This window comes from Diabrotica virgifera, chromosome 4 (assembly GCF_917563875.1).
Source record: "Diabrotica virgifera virgifera chromosome 4, PGI_DIABVI_V3a".
NCBI classification, from domain to species: domain Eukaryota; kingdom Metazoa; phylum Arthropoda; class Insecta; order Coleoptera; family Chrysomelidae; genus Diabrotica; species Diabrotica virgifera.
This window is the reverse complement of record NC_065446.1, coordinates 90,077,769-90,096,855: the sequence shown is the minus strand read 5'-3', so window position 1 is coordinate 90,096,855 and position 19,087 is coordinate 90,077,769. Positions and strand designations below refer to the sequence as shown.

The 19,087-nt window shown below is 39.2% G+C and overlaps 1 protein-coding gene across 5 annotated transcripts in view; it reads left to right on the top strand.

Moving 5' to 3' along the window:
* LOC114337611 (uncharacterized) overlaps positions 1 to 19,087 on the top strand; it is a 1,328,959-nt gene that overhangs the window by 1,217,827 nt on the left and 92,045 nt on the right. Inside the window, exon 1 of one of the 5 annotated variants that reach the window (XM_050648257.1) lies at positions 15,799 to 15,925. The exons of the other annotated variants lie outside the window; for them this stretch is intronic. Coding sequence (XP_050504214.1) covers positions 15,899 to 15,925 — 27 coding nt within the window. The 5' untranslated portion in view covers positions 15,799 to 15,898. Of the gene's footprint in view, positions 1 to 15,798; positions 15,926 to 19,087 lie in introns of those variants that run through there. 5 annotated transcript variants of the gene reach the window in all.

Below are 19,087 nucleotides of genomic sequence, written 5' to 3'. Positions count from 1 at the left end.
AAATTCACACCTGTCTCTCTTTCCATTCTATTTCTTTCTACTATCCATCTGTTGCACTCTAGCATGGTATGTGTAACAGTGTCCGGGTGTCTGCAGTATAGACATTCGTCAGTGTCAGCCTTTCCAAACCTAGAGAGGTAGGCTCTAAAACACCCGTGTCCTGTGAGCACCTGCGTTAGGAAATAGTCCAGTCGCCTGTGACCACAGTCCATCCAATCCTTTAAATTAGGAAGCAGCATCTTTGTCCACTGTGCCACATGCTCCATGTTGTTCCATTCTTGCTGCCATCTTTCAATTGACCTTTCTCTTTCCTGTCTTCTCTCGGCCATAGTAAGCTCAAGGTCTCTTCTCTCATACAGTTCTTTTCTTTCTACTACCAACACATGCAGCGGGACACATCCAGTGATGGCCCACAAGGCTGCGGCAGACACAGTCCTGTAGGCGCATGCCACTCGCAGCAGACTTGTTCTGTCCACTCGTGTAATGAGCCCCCTGTAGGCCCGTATCCCTACCGCCTCACTCCAGACTGGGGCTGCATAGAGGACGATCGACTGAACAACACCGTGCAAGGCCCTCCTCCTTTCGGATTTGGGTCCTCCAATGTTGGGCATCACCCTCCCCAACGCAGCCGCACTGTTTGCAGCCTTCCGGGTCACCACCTGCACGTGCTCCCCCCATTTTCCATTCTGGTGCATCGTCACTCCTAGGTACTTTACGTGTTTCTTGGGTGTTAGACACGCTCCTGCACATTGTAGCTCCACACTTTGCCTGTTCCTTTTCCCCTTCAGAATGATGGCCTCGGTCTTCTCTGCCGCGAGTTTCAGTCCATGCTGTGTCATCCATTTCTTCACGACGCCGCCTGCTTTCCGTACCCGGTATTTAAGATCTGGCTCGTCCCGCGCCACTACCAGCACAGCGAGATCGTCTGCAAATGCGAAGGGAGACGTACCCTCTCCATATTCACAGTTCAGAATCCCGTCATATGCTAGATTCCATAGCGTCGGGCCCAAGACAGATCCCTGGGGAACACCTGCCGTCACATCCACGATCGTGCCTTTCTCCACCATAATTCTTCTTTCAGACAGATATTCCGCTACCACGTTCATCAGGTATCCAGGACACTCTCTCTTCTCCATTGCCTTCATTACCTCGTTCCACTGCAGCGTATTGAATGCATTCCTAACATCGAACAACAACAGGGCCGCCCAACGGTGTTCATCCCCTCTATTGCGCAATGCGTCGAATACACTCACGATTGCATCAATCGTGCTTCTCCCTTTACAGAAACCAAATTGCCTCGGGGACAAGCCTCCCGACCTCTCAATCATGCCATCGATACGTCCCCGCAGCATTATTTCATACAGCTTACCGACGCACGGAAGAAGGCAGATGGGTCGATACTTTTCCCCAGCTTTGGGAAGCAGTACCAACTTCGATGTCCTCCAAGGCTCAGGAAAGGTCTGTGCTTCCAGCAGTGCATTCATGTGCTCCAGAAGCCACGCGGGCTCCGCCCGTCCTAGACACCTCACCGCCTCAGGTGATATCTGATCCAAACCGGGGGACCTGCGCGTCTTAAGTGCGCCCAATGCCTCGACAAGTTCATCCATGGTAAAGGGTACAGCCCGCTCAGCTTCCTCGTCTCTCCGTACACCATGCCACCTGCCCGCGGGAAAGAGCTCTCGTGTTACCTCGAGCTTCTTATTCATAGGCATTTCATACGAGGGGTACGCATGGAACTTTTTCATGGCGATCCTGTATCCTTGACCCCAGACGTCCTCATCCAGTTTTTCACACAGTTCTCTCCAGTGCCTTCTCTTTTCTGCACGAATTTTCCTGTAGAGTTCCCTCTTCCGTAGGCGGTACCCCTCCTCGATCTCCTCGATGACATCAGGATCGACTCCTGCTCCGCCCCTTGCTCTCGTTAGCCTTCTTCTCATGACTATACATTCATTTCTTTGTGTCTCGATGTTTGCGTTCCACCAGTAGGGCATCTTGTTTATATCTCGGCGACCCCTCCTGCTTCCCTCCATCGCTTCTTTAATTACCCTCTCCAGGTTTTCGACTGTCGGTGATTGACCCTGCATCATGCTAACTCTCCATTTGATCAGCTCCTCGTATACTTTCCAGTCATTTTCATCGCCGCATCCGCCTCCCGACGTACCAGACGCGCGGACTGCGTTAGTAGTTCCCGCCCCGACTATCGAGAATCCGATGTACTGATGCTCCGTTCCGGTGTAGTCTGGTAAAACGAAAAAATTGCCAAACTCGAAGAAGAAAATCAAAGTATTGTTAGAAAACTTCAGCAGCAGGAAGAGACAATCAAATCTCTTGTTAATCACCAAAAGAAACAGGAACAAATGGGGAGAAGCACCAACCTTAGAATTTATGGAGTTCCTGAACCATCGGGTCCTGAAAATTTGTCTAAAACTATGCTTGCTATATTTACAACTACAATGCATCTGGAATTAGATGAAAGAAGTATAGAGTTCTGCTATCGACTGAACAAGAAAGAAACCCACAAAAGTAGACCAGTTTTGGTGAAATTTTCCTCAAATTATTATAAAAATGTTGTTTACAAAAATAAAAGGTCACTGAAGTCTACAAATATAATAATTCGAGAGGATTTAACGAGAGAGCAGCTAAATATTGTAACGGAGGCAGTGAAAAAAATTAATGGTTCAGGTGTGGTTTGGACAAATTATGGTCAAGTTTACGTCAAACTGAATGGTCAACAAAATGGTAGAAGAATCAGCTCATTGGAGGATGTCGCTAAACTACTTACTTAGTATATAATGTATTATTATTATTCTCTATTTAATGGCTTTTGAAATTAACAGATAGAATCATGATGTTTGTTATTTTTATCTTTTACGAGCATAACAATGTTAAGGATTATATTTGCAGCATTTGACCAATTGAGTTGTTCCCGTTACTAGATTTTTATCTAGGTGGAACAAAAACTACAAGAACTACAATTTTTTGTTTAAGTTAGATATCGTTTGTTTTGGTATTGTTTTAATTTCGAACTCGAGCATTCAAATTGTTTAAAATAAAACAAAATGTTTAAAGTAGGTTGCTGTAATGCAAGATCATTAGTACCTTCATTGCAAAATATTAAACAAATAGTTTCGGATAATTCTTTAGATATTCTTTTAATATGTGAAACATGGTTGAAATATAGTATTGTTGATGACCAATTAAATTTTAATAATTATAAATTATACCGGGCGGATAGAAATTGCAGAGGTAAAGGAATATGTATATATGTTGGAGATGGATTGCGTTGTGAACCACTTATAAGTAGGCAGGATTATATCTGGGAACAGTTATGGATTAAAATTACGGTTCATAAAAAAACATTTGGAATAGGTGTAATATATAGACCTCATGAAAAAAATTTAAATTCTTTTCTGGATGAGTTTGAAAATAGTCTAATTGATATTGGACCAACTGTAGATGAAATAATTTGTATGGGTGATTTTAATTTAGACTTGTTTGACTATGACAATAGTAGTGTTAAGAATTTTTATTCAATTTTAGAATCACTGAATTATTGTCAATTGATAGACGTTCCTACTAGAGTCACTGCTACATCTGCAACACTTCTAGATTATGTAATAGTACAAAAAGGAGCTGCAGTGGAGGGGGGTGTCATACATCATAACATCTCAGATCACTCTATTGTTTATTGTAAGGTAAATGTAGGTGGTACATCGCAACAATCTAAAATGTGTACATATAGAAGCTTTAAAAATTTTAATCAAGAATCCTTTCAGGCTGATTTGTTTAATACTTCATTTTTCAGAATATATGACCAGGAAAATATTGATGCAAAAATATCGTACTTAGTTAATTGCTTAAATAATTTATTTGATAGACATATTCCCATAGTTACCTCTAGAGTCACTAAAGCCAGAGCACCATGGATGACATATGTCATCAAAATTATGATGAACGAGAGGGACAAAGCTTTAAGCAAATTTAAAAGGACTAGATTACAGAGACATTTAGATTTTTATAGACAAATGCGTAACTTTACTAATCGGGCTATTGAGAGAGAAAAAAAGGCATACTTTATACATCAATTCAATAATAATTCATCAAAAGAAATGTGGAAGACACTAAAGTTGAATAAATTTCTTCCCGATAAAAATAAAAATATTCCAGAGGATTTAAAAAAGCCTAACGATCTAAATAATTTTTTTATAAAATCTGTTCCTAATAAAAAACCACCCCAACATCTTTTAAATTTTTATAATAATAATAGATTACTCAATGAAAACTTTAAATTTAAGGAAATTAATGACTTGTTTGTTTTTAAGACCATATCAGATATAAAAACGAATGCGAGAGGGTGTGATGGTATAAATATTAAATTAATTAAACTTTGTTGTCCTCATATCGTACCTTACATTACACATATTATAAATTATTGTTTAACAGAGAATGTCTGTCCGGCGATGTGGAAGAGGGCAGTTGTGAGGGTATTGCCGAAGAAACAAAATCCAAAAGAAATGAAAGACTTGCGAGGTATCAGTATTTTACCTACTTTATCCAAAGTATTGGAAAGAGCTATGGAAATTCAAATAAAGGAATATATACAAAAATTTTCTCTTTTACCTGATGTTCAATCTGGATTTCGCAAAGGCTTTAGTTGCACAACTGCACTTTTGCATATTGTCGATGACATACTTACGGCTATAGATGACAGAAAATGTACTATATTGATTTTATTAGATTTTAGCAGAGCTTTTGACACTATTAACCATGAATTAATGATAAGCATTTTAAAGTATTTAGGATTTTCCTATGATGCGTTGTTACTTATAATAAGCTATTTGGAAGGGCGACAACAGCATGTTAATATAGAAGGTCAAAATTCAAACTCTTTAAATATTAATTCAGGAGTTCCACAAGGCTCAATATTGGGTCCTTTATTATTTTCTCTATATACTTCTAATCTTCTCTCTAAGCTTCAGTCATGCCAAGCTCATTTATATGCTGATGACACTCAGCTCTACTACAGTTTCCCAATCGAAAATTTAAAAAACGCTAATGATCTGATTAATGCCGATTTAAAAAGATTTGTAGAAGCTGCTTTAAACCATTGCCTATGCATCAATTCCAGTAAATCAAACATATTAATATTTGGGCCAAAAAATCAAAGGGAATTAGTTTTACCATCAATCCAAATCCAAATTCAGGATTCAATTCTTGATGTTGTTGATGTGGCAAAGAATTTGGGTGTATTAATGGATTCAGAGTTAAGATTCGAAAAACATATAAATAAATTGATACAGCGTGCCTACGCTTCAATTAAGATTATATACGGTAATCGACATTTTCTACCATTTAATGTTAAGAAAATTTTGTGTGAATCTCTTGTACTTTCAAATTTTAATTATGCTGACGCTCTTTACGGTCCTAATTTAGCCACTCACTACAAGAATAAAATTCAAAAAGTTCAAAATTCCTGTCTAAGACTCATATTTGGCATTCGCAGAAGACAAAGAGTTTCACATAAAATTAAGGAAATTGAGTGGCTGAATATGGAAAATAGAAGGGTACATCATACAGTCTGTCTTTATCATAAAATAATTCTAACAAAAAAACCGTCTTATCTTCATCGTAAAATCACGTATCGAACGGACATACACAACTTAAATATTAGATATAAAGGTTTGCTGGCAATACCGAAATTTAAATCAGAGATATTTAGAAGGTCTTTTAGGTATCAGGTATGTCATTTGTATAATTCATTACCATCAACAATAAAAGTATTAAACATTGGGCAGTTTAAATCCAAATCTAGAGACTATTTGTTTATTTCTCAATCATAATTTTGGTTCTGGACGAACATAATGCTCGAGCTCGAATAAATTGGTAAATGAAACGAAATTATTGTTGTTTTTATAATGGCACTATATAGATAAGTTTTTTTTTTCTTTTTCGGGTTAAGTGGAAGAACATTTTCTGTAAATGGCGACATTTCAGAAAATGAACTTCGCCCTTTATTTCTGAAAATAATATATTATGTTTTATATAAAAATGTACATTTCTATATTGAAGAAATAATAAAGACGATATTATTATTATTATTATTATTATTATTATTAAAACCTTCCAGCCTCTTGCTTTCGCCGCTATTCCTTGTGTCGCCATAGTCACGTCGATGTACGTACCTGTACCTCTCCTAACAAACGTAGGCGCCAGACCTGTGTTCAGTACTACTAGATCCAGAGTACCCACCCAGTCGGTCAGTATCCTGCCGCGAGTGTCGGTGATAGGAGATCCCCACTCCGCTGCTTTTGCATTAAAGTCTCCCAGCACTACGCATTCTCCTCCTGTGTTCCCCACTTCCTGCATGATCTCGTCCATCTTCCTCTCATACTCACCCACTGCTATGTTCGGAGAAACATAACAGCAGACCAGCTGCATCTTCTCCATCCGGACGATCACGTATCCTTCCTTCGGTTTAATTTCATACACTCGCAGCTTTCTATTGTAGATTCGTACAGCGGCCCTTCCAGTCGTATCCACAAACCATCCTCTTTTCTTAGCCGCTGTTGGGTTTGGCTCCGCCGTCACCAGCACGTCGATATTCTTTTCTACGGCGGCAGCCTCGGCGAGATCATGTGCTAATCTCGCCGTTCCCACGTTCGTTTGTAGTACTCTCAGCTCTCGGATCTTATTTCCTGTGTTCGCCATTTCTTAGACTCGGACTTCTTTCACGCTCTCTTTCATACTGTTTCCACTCGCGCGCTCTTCTTGGGACTAGTCCTTAGTGGTCCCTACTTTCAACCAGTCGGTTGAACTTTGGACATCTTCTTGAATTCGCCACATGCCCGGTCACATCGCAGTTGAGACATCTGATTGTTTCTGTCTTGCATTCCGACGCTATGTGACCCTCTTTGCCGCATCGGAAGCAACATCCTCTTCTGTTCTGCCCTTTACAGTTCCATTGCTTGTGTCCAAAGGCTAGGCATCTCAAGCATCTTGGTATTTCTGTCCTTGCTTCTATGACCCGACAGGAGGTATACTCTACCCTAATTCTTCTCATTTTAGGATCTTTTCGGCCGCGTCTTCATCGACATCCATCACTGCACTCATCATCCCTCTTTCTCCACCCCGTGTCTCGGTCCAGGTTTTTACTATGTCACATGCCCGCTCTTTACCTGCTGCTTCCTCTGTGGCCTTTTGGATCACATCCTCCGTTGTGTTGGGTGGGATTTCTTGCATCAAGATTCTTCTCTTTACGACGCCCCCTTTTGCCACTGCTCTCGACACACATGTGCTACCAGAGAGGAGTTTCTTCACTTCCTCCGCCATTTCCCTTCCTCCTCCCAGTTCCAGTGATATTCCTTGATTTCTGGTCTGTCTGATCCTTTTTATGTCGATGGATTTTCTTCCTGTGAGATTACTTTTCACTTCTGTCATAAGGTCCGCAAATGATTTTTCCTTGTTTTTGCTGATAAGTACTACTCCACATTGTTCTCTGGGCTTGGTGTTAATGTTTGCCCACCCTCTTCTGGATTTTTTGCCTAGGAGCGTGATCGTCACACCCCTTCCTCTTGCTGCCCACTCCAGGATTCTCCTCGATGTCTCAACTCCTAGTGATGTTGGCGTGTGGATTCCCACTCTTTCTCTTCCTAGCTCCTCCATCTTCTGTACCAGTTTCCTGCATGTCTTGAGGAACTTCACCGACTCGAGTTCTTCCTTCTTGTTTGGGAGAAGTTTGAATCCATATTTCTCCTTGTCAATCCACGTTCCATCTACATGAGCAGACATCGTGACTCTCACAGTTCCCAGGCCTCCATCCTCATCTACTTCCGCTGGAACACCTGGTAGGTCAGGAAACATACCTTTTACCGTTTCCATGGCTTTTTTGTCCTCGTCGTTGTTGGTAACAAATACTGCCACGTCTGCTGCTGTATCAGAGATGTCCCCCTCTTTCACTTCAGTTCTTTGGAAGACTTCCTCCGGCCAGTCCTCATTTAAGAACTCTGTTATTTCCTCGTACTCGCATATTGCCATTTTTTCCGTGATGGCGTCCACCCTCCTTTTAATGGCTTCTGGGTTCTCTAGGTCCACTTGAACACCCATTGTCGCCATTTTCTTGACTTTCAAGGGCTCCATGTTCGTCTGCACACCTCTGGATGTCGTGCAAACAGACTTCCTTGGAACCTCTTCTTTCTTCTTGCTTTCCTCCAGTTCCTCGGTATAATCGAACAACCGGTTTCTCAGGTTGTCGACCTCCTGCTTTATGGCAACCCTTGTATTTGGCACCTCAACCATGAGTTTTTCAAGGGCCGCTACACTATCCTGGAGGCGTTCCAACTTTGTTCTTGCATTACAGTTGGGTGTTTGCTCCTCTTCCTCCGATTCATCATCGGAACTGCTGTCAGAGCTGCTCGATTCCCCTTCTTCCCTTGCGTTTTCTTTCCCTTGACTCTTCGCTTTATTTTTTTCGTCCTTCTGTCTGTTCTCGTCTCCCTCTTTTTCTCTTCCTATTCTCTTTCTTTCTTCTTCTCTCTTGGTTTGCAGTTCCTCTCTTACTTCCCTTGTTTCCCTCTTACCTTCTCTTTCTTTTCCCTTGCTTCTGTTTGCACTGGTTCTAGATCCGGGGCCTTCCTTTTCTTCCACTTCTCTTCTCCATCTTTTCTCCCCTTGATTCTCGTCCCTTTCTTTTTCCCCGCCTCTTCTGTTTTCTTTTTCGCCCCCGCTGCTCTCTCTTCCGCCTTTTTTGTTTTTCTTTTTTTGTCCCATCTTCCTTCCCACGAGTTGGGTCATGTTGATCTGTCCAGTGGGGCAGTGCGCCCTTGCCCCGCCAAGGCTGTTTTCCCCTCGGGTTCGCCATCTCCCTTAGGCATCGCTTGTAGCCCACTACGTTACCCCTGGGCCATGCACCCCTTCGGCACGATGGTGTTACACCTTGAGGTTGGGGTGGCGGTATACTAGGATGGTGCATAGCCGCAATCCCTATGCATATCCGTTTGTTTTCAGTGGTTTCCTCCACTGGATTTTAAATTCGTGGAGGTTTTCTCCTCGGGTATAGGTTTGGGTATCAGGACGTGTTTGATGGTAGGGGTGGGTGTCATATGATAGTTGGGGGGTAATAACTATCACACAGGGACAGGTTAGGAGCTGGGTTGAAGGACAGCGGTCAGCTGCTCCAATTTGTCGCCTTTTACGATGAGCAGGAGAAGCTGTGGAGGTATTCTACTTGAGAGGCCCGCCTCCACACGGGGATTATCTTTCAAACTGACGATTTGTTTATTGCTCTAAAACTGGTTAAGATATGCAAATGAAATTTGGTAGGTTTTAAGGGGTAGGTATTTCGAATTTTTTGACATACAATCAAGAGTTTTATATTCACCATTGGTGTGCTACGGAATGTATGTAAAATGATGAATGAAACAAACATGAGTTCTCCGTATATCATAAATCTACCTATACTGACACAACTATACACAATTCATCATCCCATCCTACACAACACAAATTAGCAGCATACCATAGCATGATACATAGACTGACAGAAATTCCCATGTCAAAAAATAACTTCGAGATAGAACTTAACATCATTAAGCAAATAGCAGTAAACAATGGCTATAACGAACAAAGAATTAACAAAATTTTAAACCAGAAACTCCATAAGAAATTCTTGAAATTAGTCTACCCCCCACCACAGAAAGAACCCAGTATTTTCTACTCTATCACATATACTGGCAAGATAACAACAAAAATAGCCAGATACATAAAAAAGAAAGGAATAACACTAGCTTTTAGAACTAACAACAACTTAAGCAAATATATCAAGAACAATAAGAGCCGAAAGTGAAAGCAACTACAGCGTGGTGTTTACAAACTAACTTGTGGTGACTGTCCGAAAACTTACATCGGTCAAACTGGCAGAAACTTTGACAAATGGATAGCAGAACACAAAAGGGCTTTCAACAATAGAAAAACAGACACTTCTACATACGCACTTCACCTTCTAGATCATAATCATTCAGAATCAGAATCAGAATCAGAAATGTTTATTGCTTTTAACTACAGTAATGCTTAAAGTAACATAATAGCTCACCTAATAAAACATTTTCCCCCATGACCATTAGTCGTCTGGGGGGTTGGCCAAAATATTAATCAACATTTTTTTATCTATAACTAACAATAAAATTAACAATTATTAAAAAAAATGTAACTAATGAATGTGAAAAAAAATTATATAGTTTCCAGTGAAATTACCTTGCTGGGATAAGCTTATACCAGGCACCAGTATACATAATGAGATTTTATAAAGTATTATGTATGTACTTAAATAAACATATAAACACAATTAAATTAAATATTAATTAAGATTTAATAAAGCATAAAAGGTCACTCATTAATTGAGAAGTATATATTAAATTTTACCTATTAATTAGAGTGTCGTGAATACAAGCTCAAAATCGGTTAAGAACTGGTGAAGAGGCACAATACATAAAGAAGAAGAATAGAATGTCATGAGTCTAATAGTTATATTCCAACACTAGATTGTCTCTATACTTCCATGCATCCCTTGCATATCCAACCAGTTCCCTCCAGCCCAAACCTCTCATAAGTTCCAACAATTCTTCCCTATCTAATCTACTTTTTCTGAACCACTTCATTCTGTATTCACGTAGTATCGGACATCGTCCCATGAAATGCAAAATATCTTCCACCTCCCTCTCATTACACAAAGCACACTTTTTCCTATCATCAGCCCTACCAGGTCTATCATTGAGATACAATACTCCACATCTAATCTTGAATATCCACCTTATATCATTAAAACTCACCTCATCCCTCATATAACCCATGACAACGCCTAGTCCCATTAACTCTCTATAATGATTGCAGAAATTTGATCTAGTTGCTCTCTCCACTGCTCTTTCCTTTATCCCAACACGAATGGCTCGTATCACCTGTTCCAACTTATCCTCCCAAAAACTCCTATTTTCCCACTCTGTGTTAAATTCCACTCCCCATATCTCTCCCAAGTTTTCCCAATCTCTTCTCCAACCACAGTTAGCTCTTATCATTTCCTGAAGCAGAAATTTAGGCAGACGTCCTTCCTCATACTCTAAAACTCTCTTGACATATTTTTTATGCAACTTCATCGTAAATAGATACACATGCTCAATGTTGGTTTCTAAATCCAACATATAGTTTGGACAGTAACTCGGAATATTTAACATTTTTTTTATAAAAAACCTTCTTACCTCCTCAACTTCCTTAAATTCCGCCAATCCCCAAACTTGAGCACCATAAGTGAGAATAGATCGGACTACCCCTTCATAAATACGCACCTTAGATGATAGTGGAAGATTCGCCTTAGCTAAGACCTGTCGCCAAGCCATGTTTATAGCTGCTCTAGCCGCTCGTCGTTTTTCGATAAAGTGGGAACTAAAAGAAAGCCGCGGTGTTAGTTTCACTCCCAAATAGCCATAATTATTAACAACTTTCACCACTTCTCCATTTATTTTCCACTCTTCTTTAATTTTTCCACCTCCTTGTCTAAAAACCATAATTTTTGGCTTGTCCATGTTGATCTTCAAATTCCATAGTTTGCAATACTCCCCTAATTTATTGATCATAATTTGTAAACCTCTCGGGCTGCTTGCTAACACTACCATATCATCAGCATACAGCAATATTCTAATGAGAAATCCGTTTAAATCAACGCCTCCTCCTAGAAAGTCATGTAAGTCATTAAGAAATAATGCAAATAGCAGCGGACTAAGAATGCAGCCTTGTCTAACTCCCATCTCACAGTCAAACCAACGTGACGTACCATTCGTTCCCCATACTGCAGATTGTGTTCCTGTAAAAATGCATTTGATAATTTCCCGCATTTTGGAAGACAACCCCATACAACTAAGCTTGTAATACAGCGCTTGTCGATCAATCGTATCAAATGCTTTACTGAAGTCCACAAACAAAGCATAGGTTCTTTTATAACCCCTTGCTTCTCGTATTTTAATTATGCTTGTCAAGTTAAACAGTTGGTCAACTGTAGAGTATCCCTCTCTATACCCTGCCTGGTATTCCAGTAAAATCCCTGACTCTGCCCACTTTTTTATTCTACCCAATAACAAAGACGAAAACAACTTGGCTACTGCGTTCAGGTAACTTATTCCCCTGTAATTCATTACATCGTCTGCCGCACCTTTCTTATGCAAAGGAAAAATTATCGCATCCCGGAAAGAATCCGGAACCGAGGCTCGATTGAACATTGCATTAAAAGCAACCAATAACTTTGCTTTGCTAGTAGCTGAAAGATTTTTATAAAACTCAGCCGGTATCCTATCGGTACCAGGTGCTTTATTATCCTTTAGGCTTATGAGTGCTATATCTAACTCCGTCATATCAAAACTCACATCCATCCTTTCATCGACAATATAAGGCTCTGCATAACTTAGTTAGTCCGAGGGAAGTGCTGGATTTAGGAGACCCAAAAAGTGCAGACGAAATGTCTCTAAGGGGATTGCTGCACATCTCGAACTATTTTTAATTTTAAAAACACCTACCAAAGACCAAAACTCTTTAGAATCACGTGCTCTACTTAAATCCTCTGCCACTCTCATGTAATACTCTCTCTTTTTTCTTTCGCAAGTCTGTTTATACTCTCTCTTTCTCTGCAAATAAATATCTCTCACATATCCTCCACCCGTCTTCCTAAACATATTTAGGAAACTCATTACCTGCTTTCTCAATTTCCCACATTCTCGATCAAACCATACTTGCTTACCTTTTTTATTACTCCCTCTCTTACCTCTCTGTTCGTGTACTCCTCCCATCTCGGCGGTTTCCATAATAATTCTTTGCAGTTCCTCAACAAAACTTTCAGGCCTCATCATATTCACGTCTATCCGCTGAATACGTTCCTCTATTTTATTTTCAAAATTTCTTGCATCTTGTTTTGTCCATCTAAGTTTAGGTAATAACGGTAAAATGTCCTCATTTTGTATCTGCCTCTGATCCCTCACCATCTTGAGCTCCAGGATTATTGGCTGATGATCTGAAAAGTATTCACAACCTACTGAGAAATCCCCCAATCTCTGCACTAATGCCCTTGAAATGCACGCCAAATCTATTACAGAGCTCCCCATAGTACCTATAAAAGTGAGTTCACCCTTATGATCACCTGGAGTCCTACCATTCAAAATTACCATATCATTTTCCTCACAAAGTCCTATAATCCTCCTGCCCTGTGCATTGGCTATTTTGTCTTTAGATGTTCTTACCGGTTCTAATACACCAACGTATTCGCACCCTTCTATCCCTATATCTAGACTAGACTCTTCTCCTATTCTTCCATTTACATCTCCAATCATTACAATCGATTCTCCACCTCTCTGCGCTGTGATGTCAACAACAACCCTTTCCAAATTAAAAAAATCTCTCTCCCACTTTTCTCCTGGTCTTAGATATACTGGTACTATATCTACATCATGAGATAACATGGTCAGTTGAATTACCATCTGTCCCTCTATCTCGATATACCTAGGTTTCAATTCCGGCTTTATCCCACAGATCATTCCCCCACTAGCCCTACCAAATGAGCTTGTTCTAGTGGCATGCACAACAAATGTCCTAAAACTATCAAATAAATTATCATATACATAACTAGAGACCTTCTCAACGTGAGTTTCACTTAATATAAATATATGAAAACTACTTACATATTCATTAAATTCTGGTGCCCTGAGCAATGTCTTAATCCCTCCTACATTATAATACAATATTCTAAATGTTTCAAAAGTATCGATAGACTCTAAATAACTCTCCCTGCCTTCTTCACTGACCCTTCCCCCGACTCCATCTGTATGGTATCTTCTACTTGTTGCTTCGCGTCCATGTTTAAGTTCAAACTGGTGTTCCAATCCTTTAATAACTTTTCAGGCCCATTTTCTGTAACTGGCCCAACTGATCATCCCAAGAATATCGCACTGACTCTATCAAAAGTTTATCAAATACGAGTTTCACCATAATTTCACTGTTCTGTTCTTTAATCTTTTTCATGACTTTTCTTAATGTTGCTCTTTTCCACCTAACCTCTTTTGTATAGTCTCTGTCAACATAAATCCTGGTATTTTTAAGTTTCTTTATATTCTTAAATACTAGCGCTATGTCGTCATCCCAAGGAATGTGTGCGATGATCGGACCGTTTAACCTGGATGGACCTAGTGGATGTACCCTATTCACTCTGATTTCTTCCTGCATTCCAAGCATATCTGAAAAAAATCTTTTAATGACAGGAATACAAGGTTCTCTACCGGAATGATGCAATCCCCTGAAAATCAAGTTGTTTCTTCTTTGTCTCCCTTCATGCTCTATTAATCTTTGTTGCTTCACCTCATCCCTGGTTCTTAGATCTCCCAACTCACCCGCAAAATTAGCAACTTGACTCTCCAGAAGCAGTACTCGTTCCTTTAACTCATTATTTTCCCTTCTTAAGCTTGAAATTTCCGCTCTTAGACTGTTTATATCTTCTTTGGTTGCTACGTTATTTAATTTTATCTCTATTGTATCCAGTCTTGGATTTAATTTTGCATCCAATGATTCTTCCAGGACGCTTTTTAACTCTTCCCTGTTAATCATGGCTATATTACTCTGACACAACGGGGATACTTCGCTTCTTGACCGCTTATTGTTTGGTGTTGAAAAGTTATCAGCGTCCTTACTCATTTAAAAATGACAATATTATGCATTGAGAATCAAAGAAATAATTGATAAAAACTCCAAATCAGGTGCCTGTATAAACAGCTGTCACAGCGATAAATAAATAAACAATTACACGTATTATGTTTGGCATAACTACCTGGCGTTCACTATGCTTATCTATTGGTTGTCATTTAGCATGGTACTCTATAACGTTGGTACTGTGTGCGGACAGCCGTAAAAGTCAATCAAGTGATAAGGATACTGAACTATCTGCTACAAACACTTTACTGTCCCTTTCACAAATGTTCAGCATATACTCATTCAATTCACTTCCACCAACACATCGCACGAAGAAGCCCATTCACGGAGATTAATCAAAAACAAGAAAGCTCCACCAAACACGATGTTTACTACACCAGCTCAGGCCGGCCAACATTCAAGATCATAATCATTCTTTTAATGAAGAGTTTCAAATTCTGCATATTCAAAATAAAGGCCTTAAGCTATCTTTATTAGAATCTATGGAAATTAATAAATTGAAGAATTCAGATATAATTCGGAATGATCAACTCGAGACAAACAGCTCCCCACTCCTCAACCTTTTCAGTTAAAGACTTTAAAAAGGCAAACACATAGTAAACTAAATCACTTGAGAAAGGCACTCTGCCGAAACAGCTGTAGTCACATAGTTATAATAAATTTTGTAGAAGTATACAAAACAAATGTTTTCAGTGTTTTATTGTTAAATATCTTATTACTTTGATATTCTTACCTCACAAATTCGCAAACAACAAATTAAAAAACATCTAGAATTTTACATATAAAATAAAACGTAGTGTTGAAAAAAAAAACTTTTTTGAGCTCAAAGTAGATACCAAAATATTCAAAACTATCCCTTACTTTACGTTTCCTAAAGTTTTCTAATTTTTCGTACTAAATGTTTTTAAGTTGCAGTAACATTTTTCGCATTCTCACTCCGCTATCACCACGGCTTCAATGACTGTGTCGGCATCTGTTGAGTAATAAAATAAATTACCTAATCAACGCCGTGATTATTGTCTTAATGGAAACAAGTGTTGATTTATTATTTAAATCGCATACATCATCCTTTATTATTCAATTACGCAGGTGTCATTGTTGGCGAATTAAGTTGCCTACTCGAATTGGTGCATAGCTCTATTTAAACACAGTAGCAAAATAAGAACTAATGAACAAAGGTGTCATTTTCAATATGGTAAGTAAGACCATATAAATATAGTTTTCTTTTTTACGTAACATCATTCAATTGCTTTTTAAAATCTCTATAAATCATGCATGTCAAAATTATAATTGAGTCAAAACGGCAACAGGTGTATGTTTTCAAAAACTGAGAGTGTGTAAAGTATTTATTAAAATTAGCTAAGTACTTTCGGCATAGGAAACGCCATCATCAGGGCTTGCTATAAAAACATAAAGTTAATAGATTTATTCATAAAAAATGCAAATATTGAAAAAATATAGGTATAAAAACCTCGTAGAAGAGCAGTTGTTGACAAACAGTTAACTGACAAAACATATTAAACAACATAATTGTTGACAAAACATATTAAATTTAAAATTAATGCAGGGCTAGGCCTCTAATCTTGGGTAAAAACCCTTAAAATTAATAAATATCACATCGATGTGCTTATAGATAAAATGGCTTCCGCACTGCAACATAAACAACTGTTAAGCCTCGGTTTACTCGAAAGCGGCACCGACAAACTGCGAACGTAACACTGCGATGAATGACGTCATAAAAAACTGTACCACGCAAAATAATAGCGGTGGTTTCCAAGGATGTGTTGGAAGCCACCGCTTGCTGAGTTTGCACATTCGATTGCCGCAGTGAAGAACCTTGAATTTTTCACCGTAATCTGACGTAATTCATCGCAGTGTTACGGTCGCAGTTTGTCGGTGCCGCTTTCGAGGAAACCCAGGCTTTACTGACAGTTTCTTGAAATATTATTAGGTATTAATAATATAGACGTCGCATCGGACTCTGTTTCCGTTTAGATGCTTCCTTCTTCAACATTTAAATTTTTTTTGTAATATTTAATAATTTTAAGGGTTTTACCCAAGATCAGAGGCCTAGCCTGCATTAATTTAAAATTTAATATGTTGTTTGTCAACAATTGCTCTTCTATGAGGATTTTATGCCTATAAGTCGTAAGTTTTTTCAATCTTTGTATTTTTTACGAATAATTCCCTTAACTCAATGTTTTTATAGGAAGCTCTGATGATGGCATTTGCTATGCCGAAAGTACTTCATCATCATCAATGGTGCTACAGCCCTATGAAAGAGCCCCGACCTTCCCAAGTCTATTACGCCAGTCAGTCCTATCCATTGCCAACCGTTGCCAGTTTGCTGCGCCGATTGTTCTCCCATCCTCATCTACACCATCCTTCCATCTGAGTTTTGGCCTACCTCTATTTCTACTTCCCACAGGTTGTGACATAAGGATTCTTCTAGGAGGGTTGTTCAGCTGTGATCTTGCTAGATGTACTGCCAATCTTAGTTTTCCTATTCTTATAAGAGATACTACGTCATTACCATCAAGATTTTGTTTTAAATTTTTGTTTATATCTGTGATATACCTCGTAGTTGTACCTCCTCCTCCAAACACTATTTTCACAGATGCCACCGAATATTCCTCTCAGGATCCTTCGTTCAAATATAAGCAGAAGGTTTTCATCTGTCTTGGAGATGCTCCATGCCTCCGATCCATATATCAACACTGGTTGTATAAGGGTTTTATATATATGGTTATTTTTGTTTTCTGGCGCAAGTTTCTGCTTCTCATATGTCTCTCTCCTGTCGTTTCCCCATTAATGAGGATCGTGATTTCTTTCAATATTCCTAACAATGTTTCTCCATTGGTCTTTATCTTCAGCTGCTCTAAGAGCTTCGCAGAATGAGTTTCCAGCTGAATACTTTATTTGGTCAGACCATCTAGTTGGTGATCGTCCTCTTGATCTTCTCCTCGGAACGTTTCCAGAAACAATTAATCTCTCCAAACTGTCGTCACGTCTGCGAACCACGTGACCAAAGAATTGCAGAATTCGTTGCAGACATATTGTGGACAGCCTTTTTTTAATATTGAGTTGGTTTAGAATGGAAACGTTTGTCCTATGAGCTGTCCAAGGTATGCGCAGCATTCTTCTCCAGCACCACATCTCAAAGGCATCAATTTTTTGCCGCTCGCATGCGCGAAGAGTCCAAGTCTCTGCTCCATATAGAAATATTGAGAATACAAGGGCATTCACCAGTCTCATCTTGATAATTTGAGAGAGAGAGATCTGTCTTTCCAAAGTTTAGTTAGGCGACTCATCGCATTTTTTGCCATACCAATACGTCTTCGAACTTCTGCTTCACAGTTACCATCGTTAGTTATACTAGACCCGAGATAGACAAAGGTGTTTACTATCTGGTATTCCTGTAATATGTTAGTCAGTTGAATAGTGTCAAATCTGTCGACCACCATTATTTTTGTCTAAGCTTTATTGATTTTCAGATCAACTTTATTGCTTTCGTACTCAACTTTTCGCAGAAGATCAAACATTTCTTGCTCATTTGCTGCTATAAGTGTAGTGTCATCAGCAAATCTTAAATTGGAGATTTTACTACCAGCTACTGTTACTCCACCGGCCCATCCTTCTAAAACCATCCTCATGACATGTTCACCATAAATGTTAAATAAGTCAGGTGACAACACGCATCCTTGTCTAACACCTCTCTGGGTCTTGAATTGGTTTGAGAACTTCTGATCTAGTCGTACTGTCGCTATATTAGACTGGTACAGATTTTTAATAAGTGTCACCAGGTGCATTGGTGCGCCCATTTCTATTAAAATTGACCACAGATTTATCCAGCTTACACAATCAAATGCCTTTTGGTAGTCAACGAAGCATATAATCATAGGTACTTGAAATTCTCTAGACTTTTCAATGAGTTGTCTCAGGTTCAGGATTTGTTCCCTTGTACCTTTACCCTTTACAAACCCCGCTTGTTCCTGAGGTATTTGGCAATGTAGATAGGTTTTTAATCTGTTTTTGATGATATGCAACAAGATTTTACTAGCATGTGTTATTAGTGACAGTGTGCGGTAGTTTTCACATCTGGTAGTAGTTCCTTTTTTGTGTAGTGGGATATAAATTGAGGTACACCAATCAGATGGCCATTTACCTGAATTCCAAACAGCGACACAGATATAATGGATGATATGTAATCCTTTGTCACCTAGTAACTGTAGTATTTCACATGGTATTGAATCAATGTCTGGGGATATATTTCTCTTTAGTGATTTAATTGCATCTTTGACTTCAGCGAGTAAGACAGTAGGTTCGCTAGGGTAGTCAGAAGGCCACTGATTTTCTG